General features: G+C 42.2%; 3 protein-coding genes across 3 annotated transcripts in view; 2 read left to right on the top strand and 1 right to left on the bottom strand.

Moving 5' to 3' along the window:
• Window positions 1-548: 548 nt before the first annotated feature.
• Window positions 549-9,128, top strand: si:dkeyp-118a3.2. The gene is made up of 6 exons (XM_044346867.1): window positions 549-730; window positions 1,057-2,304; window positions 3,093-3,413; window positions 4,079-4,196; window positions 4,935-5,045; window positions 8,084-9,128. The coding sequence occupies exons 1-6, from the start codon at window positions 667-669 to the stop codon at window positions 8,253-8,255; spliced, it is 2,034 nt and encodes a 677-aa protein (XP_044202802.1). The 5' UTR covers window positions 549-666; the 3' UTR covers window positions 8,256-9,128.
• Window positions 9,129-9,478: 350 nt separating this feature from the next.
• Window positions 9,479-15,241, top strand: tyrp1b (tyrosinase-related protein 1b). Its single transcript, XM_044346357.1, has 9 exons — window positions 9,479-9,520; window positions 10,341-10,699; window positions 10,945-11,053; window positions 11,714-11,927; window positions 12,290-12,494; window positions 13,746-13,913; window positions 14,186-14,365; window positions 14,441-14,587; window positions 14,915-15,241. Exons 1-9 carry the CDS (start codon window positions 9,507-9,509, stop codon window positions 15,118-15,120), a joined length of 1,602 nt encoding a protein of 533 aa, XP_044202292.1. The 5' UTR covers window positions 9,479-9,506; the 3' UTR covers window positions 15,121-15,241.
• A 3,217-nt stretch (window positions 15,242-18,458) lies between these two features.
• The window catches only part of si:dkey-92j12.5 (multiple PDZ domain protein), a 39,442-nt gene continuing 38,745 nt past the window's right edge, over window positions 18,459-19,155 (bottom strand). Inside the window, exon 44 of the mRNA XM_044346356.1 lies at window positions 18,459-19,155. This exon is cut by the window's right edge and continues 769 nt beyond it. The gene's annotated coding sequence lies outside the window, so the exon portion shown is untranslated.

Here is a 19,155-nt window from a genome sequence, read left to right as displayed (position 1 = left end):
GGTGACATAGAAGTGGATGAGGTAGTAGAAAGAAAGGCCGTATAAAATGATTAGAAACAGCTGTAGCACACATACAACGTTGGCCGTTTCGTGTGTCCTGTGTGAAACTCAAGACTTTTTGTAAAGTTCATTGTGATATTATGAGATATTTTCGCTACAGCTTTCTGTGTTACACTCAAATCTACTTCCTCTAGCTCTATCTCAAGGCCTAATGGTGGCATCACTCACGCCCCAAACTCACAGCCCACCTATAATTGCTCCTCCAGAGTTCACTCTGTGTGTGACATGCCGCCCAAGCTTCACCACGGCCCTTGTAAGGGTCTCAAAAGCATTTAACGATGAAGTGCTACTTTACCTCCCCCCCGACTCCCATAGAGACACCTGGTGGTACGAAGACACCTCGGGGTGGCAATATTTAACATGGCGCTGTCCGTTTTTTCACCCACCCTCATTTCAGCGTCACCTGCTAACATTGCCCTCCCTGCCCGGGCCCAATTTACTGTCCGACCGTCCAGAGTCTACACACTCAGTGTATGTCTTGCGGTGGTGTGCACACACACTTGACACTTGAGAAGGACTGGGGGAACAAAAGGAAGTAAAGAGTGTTTTCCTGGGAGAGACTGGGATTGTTCTGGAGTATATATTTTTGATGTTTTTTTGGAAAACATGGAGTACTGCTTTTTGAAAGGTTTCCTAGCTGTTTTGTTGATACAACACTGCACATCTGAAGGTAGGGTGACCTCTGTCTGATGATCTCTTTGCATCTTGATGAACATTTATTTAATTTCCAATAGCCTTGCACCTATATGTGATGTGCATATAACTACACTCCTTCTATCTTTTTATTTTGAATTGATGAATACATGAGTGAATACATGAGTGATTGAATGAAGGAATAAATGAGAACAAATGATTGCATTCATGACATAACCAATCAATCAATGGTAATGACACTGCATGTCACCAGTAGCAATACACCACTGATCACCGATATATTCCAGGTTTGTCTTGTGTTAGCTGCTACAACACACCAAAAATATTTTACTATGTCCTTAGGTCTGCCTACCTCCATCCAATCATCTACAGTCACCCTAGAAGATGTCCAGGCCTTAGCCCAGGAACCAGAGCTGCCCCCTGCTGAGGTGGCACCGGTGGTGGCCCCTCCTAGCCTGAAAGAGGTGCAACAGGCTATGCAGGAGGCCTCCGAGCAGGTGGAGGGTCGCGGAGCAGAGGAAGTGCTAAAGGAGCTGCTGGAGAGGGTGGTAGAGGCGGCTCTGGGGCAGGTGGAAGGAGGGAGTGAAGGAAAAGCCGATGAGGCAACAGTGCAGGAAGGGGTTGAGGAGGATGCTCTGGGGGCTGAAAAATCAGAGACTGAAGCTAACACAGTAGCAGAGGTGTTAGAGCAGACAGTGGAGGAGGAGGTGGAGGGGGAAGATACGGATGCCAAGGGAGGGGTTGCTGGTGTTGAGGAGGAGCAGGGGGTAGCAGAGACGGATGCGTCTGAAGATGCAGCCGAGGAGGGGAACGGAGTCGGAGAGGGAGAGGCAGAAACTGCAGTTGGATCTGTGGAGGAGACGACAGCAGGTGTAGAAACTGGAAGCAGAGAGGCAGTGGGGGCGGAGGTTACCGGTGAGTCTCTAGACACCGAAGTCAGTCAGGAGGTTGTAGAGGAAACTGTAGCTGCTTTAGTAGAGACAGGAGGGGATTCAGCAGTAGAGGAGGCATGGGTTGAGGCTAACAACGAGCAGGTTGTATTGTCAGAAGAAAAAGCAGAGGCTGAAGCAGAAACAGAGGAGGCAGAGGAAACTCAAGCTGCTGTAGAGGTTGTCGTGGGCGGAGGGCCAGAGCAGGAGACTGTGGTAGAGTCTGACCCTAGCCTGGGGGTGGGTGATGTGGAGCAGATAGAAGATGCATGGGGAATGGGAGAAACTCTGGAGGAAGAAACACAGGTAGATGAAACGGAAGGTGAAGTGCTAATACTGCCTTCTGATAATTATGAGATAGAGACCACGCAATCTGTAGTAGGAGAGGCAGTAGAGGAAGAAGAGATTAACATACTGAAGGACGCAGAGGGACAAAAAGTGGAGGATGAACAAGGCCATTTAGTGGTGGAGGGAGGAGCTACTGAAGAGGCAGAAGCAGTAGGTGCAGAAATGGGGGAAGCAGCAGGAGGTGAAAGAGATGAAGAGAGTGTAATTAAAAAGGAATCAGAGACATTGGTGAATGAGGGGGGTGACCAACAAGATGGAGAAGAAGAGCAGATTACACCGGAGACCTCACATGGCAGTGAAAAGGAGGATCATGGTGAGATACCTTCAGGTCTAACTGTTTGAGTTGTTCATGCAGTGAACTAAAACATAGCACCATGCAAACAACATCTGAAACCTCATAAGATCCAAACTCTCTAGTTAATTTATCTCCCATTTTAATGATTCTTATCTAATAACTATCTGAATTGTTAAATATGTAAAACATAATTTGGGTCATAAAAACCTAAAACTCCAACGGTATTTGTCTTTAAACAATCCAGTTGCATGAGTCCCAGTAGCTTTAGTTAAGCTTGCATTGTTTGCATCTTAACCTACTTAAAGAGAGGAAAGCTCATGAATGGGGATTATGAGCTCCTTTAATACATTTAACAATAATATTGGTTACCAGTCCATATCCTGGAAAACCAAGGTATTGTAACTCAAAACATCCAAACATTGGCCCAGTTGTTTTATCTGTGCAGTTTTAAAATATTTTCAACATCAGAACAAGCTTTTGATAGAAAGCACTTGAGAAAATGTTTACTCAGAATATCTTGTCATGAACATTAATGATTTAACAGTCTAAACTTCTAAAATTCTCTTAAAACCCAGTGATTATTGTGACACATGCCAAGAGTGATATGTTGTACACACATTCTGCACTGCAAAGACACAACGCTGAGTTAGCTTGCAGACACATACAAATCACGACCCACCTACCGCTCTCAGCTGCAGCACATCTATGCATTATTCTACATTCCATAGGTCCACTCGACAAACCCTAAACTTTGGCCTCTTGGCTTCATTTTCATGTGTGTGTCACATACCAAACCCCTCTTCTAGATGTGTTGGTGATCTCTGCCCCAGAGCCTGAAGATGGTGCTGAAGCCTCCATAGAGCAGAGCCCTGAGAACCAGGCTCCCACCACAAGCCCATCCCTAGACGGGGTAGAGACAGGAGAAAACACCCTCCTGGGTGGTGAGACATCTGACCATGACAGCGAGATCATCACCCCCACTGATGAACTTCTGACACATGACCCTGTTGTGGTCCAACCTACGCTGGATGATTTTGTGAAGGATGTTCTAGCTGTTCCCCCTCAGGCAGAGAGGGAAGAACCAGGGGAGGCCAATGAGCTGGTGGAAGATACAGCTGGAACTACAGGTAAAATAAAATATCAAAAGATATCAAACTACAAAAAGAAGGAATAAGATGACTCCTTGGGTTCCCATGAAATCTGCTGTTGTTGATCAAATACTTTCTTAATGTCTCCATGTAGAAAAATATGAAGAGAATTCAACTAGTTCTTTCAAAATCAAGAGAATATGACATTCTCAAGTGCAGAACTGTGTTTCAGGCTATAAATGGGTTTGAGTATATATTGTATATATTATAGCAGATTTTCTGCAGCTTAAAACTTTGGGTAGATTAAAAAAGAAGAAAACATCATTGTTATTCTGCCGACAAAATATGCAGACGGCCAAGTTGAATAAGCAGTAGAGCAGCGTAGGTAGACCTCACTACACAGTCTGACCAGGTCTAGGGTGGACTGGTATGGTACAGGTAGACTTGGAAGCTTCACCATCTTGTCACAATATAAGACACTGTTGTGTTCTGCGTCCCTATGCATCACACACACATACTCCTGACAAAAGGGATGTCAGAGTACAACTTTCTTTATGTGTACTTGAGGGACAGTTGATTTAGTTGTAGAAAAGGTTAGTGCACTACTTGTTTTCAATTTATATTCACCTCTAAATCCAGTGCTTTCCTGCCCTTTTGCCCTCCCTTTCCTTCCCTTTCTCTTTGCTTTTAATGTGTCTGATTAGAGACAAGAGAGCTGGGCCTGGAAGCTTGGAAGATTGGGGCTATTTCAGCTGCAGTCTTCTTGGTGTTGGAGACGCTGGTCATCATCATCTATATCCTTAAATGTCGTAAGAAAAACGGGTAGGTAGCTCTATATCCACTATATCCAGCATCCAACAGAAGAGATTTCTATCCACATTCAAAACAGATGTTTCATAGTCCAGTTGTTGTAGTGTTGTAGGGTTTTTTTGCTTTGTTTTGTTTTATTTTTTTTGCTGGACTGAAAGTACTGTCCAAATATTTCCTGTAGTTATAATTTGGGAGAGCTGAGCAACATTACACATCTAACAACTTCATATAAAAATAGACTTTCCATCACCAACCTAATCTTACCAGAACATGAATTTGTAATCTCACTCAACAGACTCTTTTCCTCTCTTTACTTTTCTATGAAAGAGAATCAAAATAATACTTATTCTGCATTCACACTGGTATTAACCACTTCCCGGTGCTTCTTCTCTAATAGCTGAAATAAGCCATCTAATTGCTAGCTGTTGTACCAACAGTGTTCCATCCACAGATGGGACTTACAGCAGTGCCCTTACATGATTGCTTCTGATGTTGCCCAAGCTGCGGCTAACATTTCTGTGCTGATAGAAGATGAAATGAGGAGACTGTGCTCAGTATTGGTTCAGTATTTCTCTCTCTGTTCACAAAGAGAGAATGATCTTTCATCAGTAATATACTGTAACATTTTCTACTGCTACATTTCCACACGGCCCGATGCAACATGTTGTAATTTGTAGAAGGCTATTGGTAAGGACCAACAGTAATATCTGATAAAGATGTGTGTGTGTGTGTGTGTGTGTGTGTGTGCAGTACCCTGGCCCTGCAGCGGGCATGTGAGGAAGGGTGTGTTGAACCGGAGGCAGCAACAGGAGGTGACTGCAGTGACGACACGCTTCCTGCAGGCAATGGGGACACTCAACAGTATGTTAACATATAAACATCTATCTAACATTTACAGTGGTAACATATGTAACTACATACAGTACATGCATGTATATAAATGGAGGTCCTGATAAGGTATTGGGCCTCCACAAGCAGCTTCAGTATTCCTTGTCATAGATTCTCCAAGTCTCTGAACACCTTTCTTTCAAGAGATATTCTCTCATTTAGCATTTGAGTGATGGTGGTGGAGAGCACTGTTCCTCAGTTGGGTTTAGATCTGGTAACTGTGAAGGCAGATTCACATCATTCTGAGTTTATTTGCACAGTTTAAAATCAAACAAATACACACAACAAGGAAACAAGGAAAAAAATCAATGTGCAGGGAGAGGAAAACATCCTATATGGGCTTATTGATTACCTCTACCTAAACAACATACATACATACATATAAAAGAAAAACTAACATGCTGTTAAAAAAACAAAAAAAAAAACAGGATTATAAAACCAAAATTAAAGCTTTTTTAAAAACATGTTTAAAAGGACTTTAAGGAAGAAGAAGGTTTTATGAATGTGGACCCAGTATGGGATTGAAAATAGACCTGTGGGTGTCAGATGTTTGGGAAGATGAAGATTAGAGGATTGTCTGTTGAGTAAGAGTTAGTTTGAAATGATCTTGAGTATTTCCAAAGATCATTTATCATAAATTGTGAGAAGCTGAGTTTCTTGAAGTATCATCAGACCAGCCAGTGACCCCTTTGTGTCCTGCATGGATGAATCTGGTTTAATTTCTCACTCGTCTGTACATTTATACAATGAAACATTTCTTAAACCATTTCAAAGCAGACGAGCACAATGGAGAGTGTGGTAGATAGCTCCTAATAAATTTAATAGAACAACGACAAAGACCTCGTTGTCAGCTTTCATCATAGATCAAAGATCTTGAAACTATTGATCTGTGAAGTTTATTGGGAGCTATCAGTTCGGTCTGCAGAGCCTCACTTCTTTCTCTCAGATTCCCTCCTGCAGTATGATTTCCTGCTACCGCCAAACTGACTTCAGTCTTGTCCCTAACACTAGCCGGATGTCAGACTTGCCAATTGTCAGCCAACTAAATGTGGTGCACTGACCTGAAAACTTGTGGTTCATAGGAACCACCAGTTGTGTGCTTCTCAGCTGATTCCCTCCCGGCTGTTTTGTAAGCTATGCGCTCAAGAGGCTGCTCACTGCGTCACATGAGAGTATGAGTCCCGTGAACCCCGAGCATTACTGGGTAATACCACTATTATTCCTAATCAGACCAGCAGCCTTGGATCAATAATAAGCCAAAGGTGTGTGTGTGTGTGTGTGCTCGGGGAGTGACCATATGAAGGTGTGTGGTTAGCACGTGTGTGACAAAAGAGGAAAAACCAGAAAGGAATCAAGACAGAAATTGCAAGAAAAACAGTGTGTACAGAAACAAAACTGGTGTGCACACATGAAGTTGGATGTACGTTACCATATGAGTCTTTTGACTGTGCAAGTGTGCAAGACACAAAGAGAAATCTGATGCGTGCCTCGCACAGACGATAACAAAGCAACACTGAATTATTAAACAGTCGACAGAGTCATTTTGAAATGTGTCCTTGTTAAGAGATTTTATAACTGCGTCAATCCAGTTGTCATTGGAGGAGAAACCACTAAAAACGCTGCCAAAAGACAACAGAAGTCACTCTCCAAATACTATGCAAAAGTCACATCTTTACCACCATCATCTCAACAATAAGAGCTATTCCTTTTACATGTGAGGATGCCAGAAGCCACGGTTCAAAGTGAGAATATTCAGTGCACAGTGGGTGAGCTGTGGAAGCCATGAGAGGAATCTTCATGTATGTTTTGGAACGTAAACGGTCTTGACGTCTTTCTGACAAGATTTAGGTGACTGTGATTCAAACAGCAGGTAAATCATTGTAATACTACAAAAGCAATATTTATATAGACTTGTCATTTTAATAACTAACTACCCTAAATCATATTAGACATGATATATTTGTATACACGAAATGGTGTGTTTGCAATAAAAGGAAGAACTGCATCTGCATCTTTGACAGCTGCCTTTTCCTGAGGCAAACCAGCTGAACTTGTATTTCTGTAGCTGTTTAACAGACTTTGTGTCATTTCTCCTTGGCAGCCGTTAACATGTAGCACCATACATCATGCATGTAGCCACTTGCAGAGCAGGGGAGCAAAAAATTGGAAGTGGAAAAAAACTGTCCGTTAATCATTAGCAGTGCTAATGATTAACAGTAAATGAGGCCCAGACGTTTATTTAATGAATACTGTAAGTCTCCTAAAATTGTTTATCACACAAAACTCAATTATATTGTGCACTAGAGTTCTTATCATATGCACAGTGAGTATCACATGGATGAATTACATTGAAAAATTGATTATAGCAAAACCCAAACTTTAGCTTAAAGCATTATCTAACATGAATCTAAAGCCTGATACGTCTGGGAGCTCCCGTCAAGATCAGGTAGAATCATTTTATTGTGCACCATGGCAGGTTATGGCAGAGTAAGTGATGAGTGATTACAATGCATTGTGGGTAAGATGCAGCCCTTCAGCATACGCATCCAAAGTGACACGCTAAAACGAATGCAGCACTTTTAGAAATTCTTTCACCCAGGACACTGTCACCTGCAATTAGTCAATAATGTCAAGTGATCTATTTATATCCTGGTGCACCATTACCTCCCAGCGTATCTCCTTCTACCACAGTTTGCAAGCTTCTCCATCTGGTGTGGAAGTCATTAAATAAACAGACCTTGCAGCAAGAATATTAGCAGTTGCTCTCAGCGGCATATTCAACAGCAGTTCGACAGCCATTATAACCACGCCAAATTAAGATGAATTTTACTGATACCTTAAGTGTCGCATTAGAATGAGCCTCTGATTGTTTCTCTGTTCAGTAAAGCAGAATTTAACCTCATTTGTATTAAATAGCTTCCACTTGATGCTATCAGACAGTCGTGTCTTTTCCTTTTCTGCTATTACAATTAATAAATTACTGCCAACTGCCCCACTGTCCCCTCTAACAGGGTAGCGCTCGACCCCTCTGATGTGGCTTCAACCACGGCCCAAAACAAAGAGCAGCAGGAAGAGGAGCATGCGACAGCCATGTCGGACCTTCTGCCCAGTTCCACTGAGGAGTCAGCCAACACTGGACCGGGACCAGATTCCTCACAAGACCTCAGGACTTCTATTCTCTAGGGGGTCCAACTGTTTGTCTGTTACTATCTAAATGAAACCCAAAAAGCCACTCTCCACCCCTGTACCCAATCCCAGTTTACCCAATCCCAGTTTACCCAATCCCAGTTTACCCAATCCCAGTTTACCCAATCCCAGTTTACCCAGACCCAGTGAATTACCCTAAAGTGTCAAACCCTAACCCAACACAGACTGCCTTGGATCCCCATTATAATTACTACTGTATATGTAACACATTTGTACTCAGTGTGTATGAGTGTGTGTCTGTCTGAGTGTGTATAAATTGAAAGAAAGAGACACTGTAACACATGTGTGAATGTATGGAGGGAGCAGTGTGCACCAACAGGTGAGCGCACTCGTGTAAATGAGTGAACAGGAGGAGCATGTTTTAAAATACTCAATGCATTTGTGAGTGTGTAAATGTGATTTTAAGAAAAATGTGAATCTAGTTGATTTCTGTAAGCGCTTTAGGTTAGAATTAAATTGTTAAGAAATGTTTTTTCATGCTGAACACATCAGTTATGCTGCAAAAGCAATTTTCCTGTTTTATTCACAACATTCTTTGGCAGTAATACAGAGCATCATATCTGCACAATCTCATTAAAATGTACAACACTAGACTACACGAAAAAAAAATAATGTAATTGTCGTTTTTGAGATGAACTTGATTAGATTTTTATTCCACATAATTCCTGACCTTTGTATCGTCATTTGTGATTCGAGCAGTATTGAATTAAAATGATAATGTTGATGTTGTGGTTTTGTTCTTGCCTCCCAACATGGATTCTCTGCAGGGTCTGCTTTACAAATGTGATAATTTGAGTCCACAAATTAAGTAATCACAGAGAACAAATGATTCATTTGTGCACACAAATTATCAAGTATTTCTTCCCCCCCGACACCTGTCCGCCTCCACAGATAACAAATCATTTACATGTAGTTACTAAATTTACACAAGTATGACTTAAGCATGAACGCTGTCTGAGTCTTTTATTGTGTGAGTGACCACACAGACTGGCGTCATTTGGTTATGATCACAAGGCATATGAATGAGTATTTGAGAAAGCATTTGAAGCCTCGAGTGTATTCATCTGTGCAGTGTGTGTACTGTGTTTGTGTGTGTGTGTGTGTGTGTGTGTGTGCTTATACAAGCTCCAGTAAGGTCTGGTCATGCGCTCCATAGCTATTTAAGCCAGGAGAGGGGAACGGGCCGACTCTTGGGGGGCTACAGTTCAGCATACAGAGAGGAGCAGCATGCACAGTGACAGGTAGGGGAACACTTCACACAGTTTTCACATAATGAACTGTAGACTGAAGGAAATCTTATCATTTAAAAGTGTGAATGAGAAGATTTACAACCTGAAGGTGCATATGAAAATAACGTATAATTAAGCCAAATTACAGAATGAAAAAGGTTTTATTAAGACAGGCTCTACATAACAGTCTGTGCTGCACCTGTGTGTTGAGTATTATGGTTGACTGGTGCATTCAGTCATTCATAATATGAAGAATCTCTGCAAAACTGCAAAGTGTGAAACTGCTTTACTTCTCTGGGTAGGTTGTTATCCCTGTTTTGTTGTAAAATAATTGCTCCTGGCAAATTAGTCGCTCCGTCATTCATTCCTAATCAACAAGCTTCAAAAGACAAAATCTAAGTCTAAAAAGGTTGAAAGTAGTTGTGAACTTGTAAGAGTTGAAAGCTAATGGCTTTGTGAATTATGAATAATGACTGGCGCTGCCTGCAGGGGCGTGTAAGAAGGGACGTTTCAGAATAATGTTAAGACAATTGGCTTTAACAAGAGAACACAAAGTGAGTGTGTTGCTCCTGAGCTTCTTAAGTGTATTGAATTTTTTTTTGTCTTCATCTCATCCAGTGTGTGCTGGGATCGGCTCCAGCACCTCACAACTATGAACATGATAAGTGGTTTAGAGAAGGATGGCTGGATGGATGTTAAACTATAATTGTTGCCCTTTAGAACATGTCTACTGTCTCTCTGTGTTTCTGAATGTCTTACTTTATGCTTACCCTATTTTCCCATCTAAATCTCCTCGTGTCCCTAAATGTTCCTTCTTCCTGGATTTTGGCAGCATGTGGAGAGTGAGTCTCCTGGTGGTGATGTTGTGTGCCACACTAACTCTGGCCCAGTTCCCTCGGGAGTGCATCACTCCTGCGGGGCTGCAGAGCGGCCAGTGCTGCCCGTCCCCTACAGGGGCTGTGGGGGATGAGTGTGGCTCCAGCACAGGAAGGGGGCAGTGCGTGACCATTGCGGCAGACAACCGGCGCCACGGACCCCAGTACCCTTATGCTGGGCGGGATGACAGAGAGAGGTGGCCGCTGCGATTCTTCAACCGTACTTGCCAGTGTAATGGGAATTTCAGTGGCTACAACTGTGGGCGATGTCGACATGGGCTGACTGGACCGAACTGTGATCAGAGGATCTCTGTGGGTAAGAGAATAGATGCTGTTTGGACCTGTCAAGTCAATTTACAATGTCTGTCTCCTACTGTACCCTGAAAGAGAATACATCATCCGAGGGAATGAAGGCAGCATTTAAAGGATATGTCTATGTTAATTTTTTATAACATTTTTTTTCCTCCCCTCTTCCATAATTCTTCCCACACCCCAACAACCCCTCGTTCTCTCTCTCTTCCTGCCCTCCTGTCTTCCTCCACCACATTAACCTCGCTCCAGTGAGGAGGAATATCATGCAGATGAACACAGATGAGAAGCAGGCGTTTGTCAACGCTTTGGACCAAGCTAAAAGGACCGTCCACCCTGACCTGGTCATCTGTACAAGACGGTATTGAAGCATATGGAACATTATATTATTCAAATCATTCTGTATAGGCTTAATCAGAATAACAACAATGCTAAAAGAATATTTTAAAACGGACGTATGATGTCACTTCAAAGGAGGATTGATCTTTCATCAGCTTGTCTTTGGTCTTGTATCAAATCTGTGGAACAGACAGCCAAGTCCTGCAGGCTCCCTCTAGCTGAGTCTGGCAGTTAAAAGCTCAGTAATATAGCTATGAGTTAACCCATGCTGGGTTTTGAAATTTATGAGTAAAAATAAAATTTCCTGCAGCTTTCTGTACCGGCTGCAGGTCCTGTAGAAGTGCAAATGATCAGTTAGGCAGCAGTAACGGGAATTATAATCTTTTAAGTAACAGTACATAAATCTTTGAATAACCTCCTTCCAAGTCAGATGAGGATTGTAGTAGATTCATCTTTGAAGCAATTCTCAGCTGCAGGTACAGCAACCCTTTCTCAACAATTACATTTCTCCTGTATTAATGGCCACGCCCAGCTTCTTTACATTTGAAATCCCCTCGACAGCTATTCTGAGAAATGAAATGCACATATAGTTTCCACCAAGCTGTGTTATAACACTTCACATACTTCAAATCAACCAAAATGAGTTTCATGACATTCACCCTGCTGCTCGTCTCCTCTTTAGGTACCAGGAGGTACTCGGGCCTGATGGCAACACCCCCCAGTTTGAGAACATCACCATTTACAACTACTTTGTTTGGACTCACTACTACTCTGTCAGTAAAACCTACCTGGGGCCGGGCCAGGCCAGCTTTGGAGGTGTAGACTTTTCCCACGAGGGCCCAGGTTTCGTCACCTGGCACCGTTTCCACCTTCTGCAACTCGAACGAGACATGCAGGTGAGTAGAGGGAGGGTGAGGAGAAAGAGAGAGACAGTTGAAAAGAAAAGAGGAAGAAGAAGAGGTTGATGGAGTGATTGGAGAAAGGAAATAATAATGTGAGAAGGGATGACAAGGGGAGGAAGGAAGGAGTGCAGGGATTCAGAGAGATGGAGAGAGAGCGGAAGGTTGTCCTAGAGGAGGAGGGAGGAAAAGAAAAGGAGGAGAGCAGATAGAGATAAGTTAGAAGTTTACAGAGGCGGCAGAAAAAGGTTGTAAAAAAAGGGAGGAAAGACTAACTCAGAAGAAATGTTATTCTTTACACACACACGTATCTATTGATCCATGAACACCTTCCGTCTTCTCTTATTGCATCTATGCAGGAAATGCTGGGTGACCCCACCTTCGCCCTGCCCTATTGGAACTTCGCCATCGGAGGCAGCGAGTGTGACATCTGCACCGACGACCTGCTGGGAGCCAGGAGCTCCTTCGACCTGAACTCCATCAGCTCCAACTCCGTGTTCTCCCAGTGGAGGGTCATCTGTGAGAGTGTGGACGACTACGACACTTTTGGCACCATCTGCAACAGTGAGGACATCACCATGTCTCAGTGTGCAGGAGAGCGACCGCTGATATACAGCTCACAGTCTCAGCTGCATCAGAAAAGAGGGCAAAGAGCTCGTAAAGAGAGCATGTAGAACATAAGCTGCTATAAATAATAACTCACAGCTGTTGTGCTGCATTCACTATTGCTTGCTATTACTACAGTTAGAAATTACTATACTTTGTTAAACAACACCTTCTGAGTTGCTGTCTCCATTTTAATGCTGCACATTGCATCTTCAAACATTGTGATTCAGTGGGTGTGTATATTTCTGTACAGTAAGTATTATTTCAGCAGTTCAGACTAGAATAAGGGAACTCTGTGTGGCTCTGTAATAAGCTGGACTTTATGCGATCAGATTTGCAGGGATTGGATCTCATTCCACACTGGCACCAGATTACAACCCTAAATCACAGCCTTGTCTTCAGTTTTCAGACACACCTAATTCATACAGTATTTTCTTTTCATGTGGTTTTGTGGGATAATTAAGAATGTCAATCCTCTTTCAGTGATTTTCTCCACTACAGGCATAACGGGTTGGTTTTGAACAATTGCATATGTATAAGGGAAAATCTGGTAACAGGTAGAACATGTGAGTAGCCAAGGTGTGAGTGATCTGTCTCATTAATCCCCTTAGAGAGTCATGACAGGTCTGGTATTTCCTGCGTCAACAAGCAACATCTCCTTAAATGGGTTAGGGGGGGTTGCCTCATTTGTGCATGTGCTTGTTGAAGACAGGAATCTAGCAGTCTACTGGTTCCTTTGATCTGAGGGAATAATCTTCAAACAGACAGACAACTCGGTTATGTAGCCTTCTGTTTATGTGCTTGTGCATTTGTGTGTATGCGTGTATGTAGGAGAGAAAGCACACAAAAAAGGAAAGAAAGAGATCATGCATGCAAGTGGGAGAAAAAAAAAAAAAACTTTCCGTCAGAGCTCCCACTCACTAATGTTGACTTTGAGTGAATAATTAAAGGAGAAAACTGCCATCCTGTCATGTTTAAGACGGATCAAACTAGTCTAGTCTCCTGCATAGAATTAGAGAGTTAAATAAAACAACATTTCTAATCATCTTCCTTTCAGTTTCTGTGGCCTGAGTCTGAACTGCAGCCTGACCACAAATCTATTACTGTTGCTGCTTCCAGCTAACATACAGCCATGGTTGTCTTTTGTCAGGGTGTAGTGATGGGTAAATAATAATAGCTCTGACCTTGAGTTCTGTCCTTACCACCCAGACACAGAGACTAGTCCTATCAGGAGGAACCCAGCGGGTAACGTGGCACGGCCCATGGTGCAGAGGCTTCCAGAGCCCCAGGATGTGTTGGACTGTCTGGAGCTCAACGCTTTCGACACTCCCCCTTACTACTCCACCTCCTCTGAGAGCTTCAGAAACACCATTGAAGGTGTGCACGGGTCAGAATCAAAGCAGCATTTGAGAGCTAACATCCTATCAACTAGAGAGGGATATCCACTTTTAAGCTCACATTGGAGAGCTGCTGAAGTACCGTGTGACTGCACGAATACAAACACAATGCCAGAAACACGCACACACGCAAACACTCGATCTTCCACCCACATGCACATATGGTTACAGCTCCACACACAGCTTTTGTTGTTCCTAATTTTGGTAAATCAGTGCTGTAATTTTATGGCTTTGTTGTTGTATATTTTCTAGGCTACAGCGCCCCCCAGGGGATGTATGACCCCGTCATCCGCAGCCTCCACAACCTAGCCCACCTCTTCCTTAATGGGACAGGTGGACAGACTCACCTCTCCCCCAACGATCCCATCTTTGTCCTGCTGCACACCTTCACTGATGCTATCTTTGATGAGTGGCTTGGCAGGCACCAACCAGGTACACACAGACACAGAAACATAACTCACTCTGAATAATGACTAGAAGGATAAACCTATTTTTCTCTGCTTGCAGGTGAAGTAGTTTACCCTGAGGAGAACGCTCCTATTGGGCACAACCGCAGGTTCAACATGGTTCCTTTCTGGCCTCCTGTCACCAACGCAGAGATGTTTGTCTCTGCCCCAGAAAACTTGGGATACTCCTATGAGGTTCAGTGGCCTGGTGGGTAGCACACACACACACACACACATACACACACACACACACACACATACACACACACACACACACACACACACACACACACATATACACACACACACACACACATACACACACACACACACACACACACACACACACACACACACACACACACACACACACATATACACACACACACACACACATACACACACACACACACACACACACACACACACACACACACACACACACACACACACACATATACACACACACACACACACATACAGAGAAACAAATAACAATCCAATGACCCCTGATGACCGTCTCTTCTTCTTGTAGCCCGTGCCTACACACTGTCTGAGATCATCACCATAGCCGTTGTTGCCGCGGTGCTGGTTGTGGCGGTGGTGGGTGGTGTCATTGCCTGTGCCGTGAGGGCCCGGTCTTACCGCTCCGCTGAGGCCCTGGAGCCGCTACTGGGAGAGACTTTCCGACGGTACTCAGAGGATGACCGGAGGTTGGATAAATCACAGTCTGTTGTCTAAATCAACGCTTCTCTCTCTCTCTCGAGAGAGAGAAAGAGGCCTTAAAATTTTCATGCATTTGTTTTGCTTTTTTTTATTCCCCTACTTCTTCTAATAAAGTTGAACTGGTTTCAAACCCAGAGTCTGTGTGTCTGTGTCATTCTAAGACTGAGAGGTCAGACTGCCCCTGCTGATAATGAATGGACAAATAACTATTTGTACACAATACAAAGATACTTTTATAGGTCTTTTTTGCACGACTACGGGTCAAAACTAAGGCACCTGATTTAATCTTGCTTCTTCAGCTCCCAGCTTTTATTCATTAGAGTTTATATATCTGTAAAATAAAAGGCTGAGGTCAAAGGTGTGTCACAGGTTTGATATTTGTGTTCCAATTATTTTCATTCTGCACTTAAACCAGTCTTATTACTACAGAATACCAACAATAAGCTGTATTGTATGAACAGACCACAGACAGGACTTCATACTAGAGTGTGCTTGTCTGAGGCTTGAGGCTAACAAGCAAATCACACCACTTCCATGTAATGTTGCTTCGAGAGAGTCAGTTCAAAACAACACACACACACTGCCCTCATGTGGATATAACACATTATTGCGACTGGATTAACTTTACAAGTTATTACTTTCATCATTACAGCCTTATGTTGAACTCATATATTATAAATTTGGGACCAAATATCTTCCTGCACATATTAAATTGGTTTTAAAAAGACCTGAAGAGTTTTTCAAGTGAGGAAAATATAAATTGATATGATGACTAATTTTAAAAGATGATGAGTTGAACAGTAGATCTTCAGTGATGGATTAATGGATCATTAAACTGCCAATAACTACAATAACGTCATCATAAAGATTCTAAATACCTTGGACACTTGTCATAGTGGTGTAAAAGAAGGGCGAACTGAACAGTGCTTTAGCTCAACCGACTATTTTTTCCTCCTCATCATAACTGATGTAAATTGTTCTATACAGACGTTTCCCGGAGGAGCTTCTGAAATGCAATGACCTTTTCCTCAGCAAGAACACACGTTGAGCTTCTGAGTCTGAGTTTCTCAGAAATTGCAGCCACCTGCTCCTGCGTAATTACGCACAAAAGCAAGCAGCATGTATTGTGTGTTAATGAGTCCATGTTGCATTGAGGCTTGTGTGGAGGCTTACAGCCAGGACTATAACTGATGACACAGAGCACAGAGCTCAGAGCTCAGAGCGGGACATGTCGGAGACCGTAGGTGCAGTTTACAAGTGTTGTTAAATTTGCAAAACATTAGGCCAAGAAAAATGAAGAAATACTTGAATGAACTGAACTGATACCCAGAGGAATAGAAAGAGAGAAGTTTTTAATTAAATCAAGAACAAAAAAAAAGCTTTAAACATGTAAAAAACTCGACTATGTAGGGATGGAGGGGCTGCTTAGAGTCGTGACCTCAGTATTTCTAAAGTCCTGTGGCCCTAGCCATTGCATGGATGGATGAATGAATGCATAAAATTAGAGAAGTCCTAGCTAGCAGCATTGGAAAAGTGCAATTATTTGATTGGATAGAGTGGTTTTAAAAATCATAACTACATGATAGGGCATGTCATGCAGTGCTTCCCTGCTACAGCTGCATGACTGTGTCTAATTATTTCTTGCTTCAGGTCATGCCACTGAATAAAACAGCATGACAAAGGGGGTGGTTCTCTGTGCCAGAGCATCAGTTTCCCATCAGTACAGCTTATTTCCTTGTGAAAACCTATAGACTGAGTATTGGGACATGATGTGGAACTGGTAGCAGCTAATATTCTAGCTGCAGACTCATAGTACAGTAGCTTCAGTAAATCTCCCTGTTGAGATATTTTTATACCACGTTAAGAAAAGCAAGATTTTAAGACTCAGCACTGGACTGAATTACTTAGAATTTGGCATTTTTGCAGTGCAGGTTGGTATCTTGAAAAAAGACTCTTGTGGGAATGGCTGGAGAAGAAGAGATTTTCTTTTGGATCAAGCGTCAGTTGGCTGTTCTCGCTGTACCAGCAGGTTACACTGACTGCAATAAAGACAGTCCTGTGGATTTATTAATATGGATAGATGTGACACACACACACACAGAACAATCATTTGGCCGCCGCTACCCTCCCGAGAGAGATAGGATCATTAGTGCTTTTCATGTCAAGAGTGCGCTTGTGAAAATCATCTTATTTCAGATGCAGAAACTGCATTAGAGTCGTACAGTAGAACGGCGACGTCACACATGGTGGATACGAGGGCAGGAACGGCCATGAGGTTGAAAAGGTCCCGTTTCCTGTGGCCTGCTGGCTTTTCCCTCATAAATGTTTGAGGAAAGAGGAATTTGAGCCTGACTGCGACCAGTAGATCAGTTTTCTTGCTTAATGAATGAGAAGAAAGGGAGATGATGCATCTTCCACTCTGACAAGAGTTAATGGATATCCATAATGATAAAAATATAGTATTAAAAATTTCTAGATTTATTTTCAAATGCTAAAAATGTCACATATGAATGTTTTATTTTTCACAAAGTAAGAGCTGTTATACTGTAGGACATATCACAGTTTAAAAGAATAAAAAGCATTTTGCCATTTCTCCATCTTAAAACCCTCTTCACGCCAGCCTTTAGGCAAAGCAATTGTTCATCTGGAGAAGGATAAAGCAGACTGTGATGGCTGGCTTTCAGTAAAGCTTGCAATGTGAACAGATGGCTTTGATTAATGCAAAGGCTCCAGACAGGATCTCCCCAGATGCCTCCTATTTCCTAAATGAGACATTTGTGTGCAAATGTATTGTTTGTCAAGTTGTCACCAGTTACTCCAGTAATTAAAGTGAAAGCTCTGTGCATTAAAAAAAAACAAAAATAGCACAGGTTTACTTTCCTTTGGCGTTTCTGTGACTCAGGTGGAAACCATCTGCGTCTTAACCTTACACTTCCTTCTTCAGCTTTCTCTCCTCTCTCTAATCCCTGCTCTGTGATACAGTGCTGCCCTGTCATTTCATGATATACCTACTGACACACACTTGATCCTGGCACCTTGACTAAACCTGAATGATCCTGATTATGTATTCCTGTTTGACAAAGACAAAGAGAAAGAGCGTGAGGAAGAGAGAGACAAAGAGCAGAACCACTACAATAAAACATCTCCAAGGCAAAGTACTGTTCACTGGATTGGAATAAGATGCAAAAATATGCAAAAAATGCAAAACAATTCTTGCATTTATCCTTAAAACTATAACTGCAGGCCCAGACGTCCTTGTTAAACAGTTCAGGAATCTCAGATTTACTTTACTGACTTTACGTCTTTTCGTTCTGCATCTGTGGGCTTTGAAAGTCAAACAATGAGATATCCACTGGCTTATCCTGCTCAGTGTTATTCCAGAGACATCACAAATCATCAGATAACTCTCCATCGTTAAAATATGACCGTATTTACCACTATTACATTATTCACAGAGGAAGGTCGACATAACAGAATACTGGAAATTCTCAATTATAAAATGCTTTGGATACAAAACTCTAACAAATGAACATTTAATCAGTTATGCAATGTTACACAATACCAAACACACAGGTGTGTGTGTGTGTGTGTGTGTGTGTGTGTGTGTGTGTGTGTGTGGCTCTGAAGACTCAAATACATGACAGTGAAGAAAACATAAATATCACAGTATAAATAAATTCATATAAAACAAACTGTCGTCGGTAAGAGAAGCTTTCTAAATAAAGATTGAACATTACACTATAACAATAAACTTCTGAAGAACTAAAAAACAACTGATTAAGTTAAAGAGTCTGAAGATTCAGCAATAAATAATAAATCAGTAATTAGAGTTACAGGTACAGCTGCACTGTGTCTGAAGCAGAACAGATATCAACAGATATCAACAGATATCAACAGATATCAACAGATATCAACAGATATCAACAGATATCAACAGATATGGGATCAGCAGCTGCATTTAAAGGTGTTTTCTTCTATTCTACCTGCTTAACATTAACATGAGGTGTAATGCAATGTTTATTATCCACATGTCATGTAATAGATGATTAT

This window comes from Thunnus albacares, chromosome 3, assembly GCF_914725855.1.
Source record: "Thunnus albacares chromosome 3, fThuAlb1.1, whole genome shotgun sequence".
Lineage (NCBI taxonomy): Eukaryota > Metazoa > Chordata > Actinopteri > Scombriformes > Scombridae > Thunnus > Thunnus albacares.
Note: the sequence above shows the minus strand (reverse complement) of the source record. Positions and strands in the feature narration are given on the sequence as shown.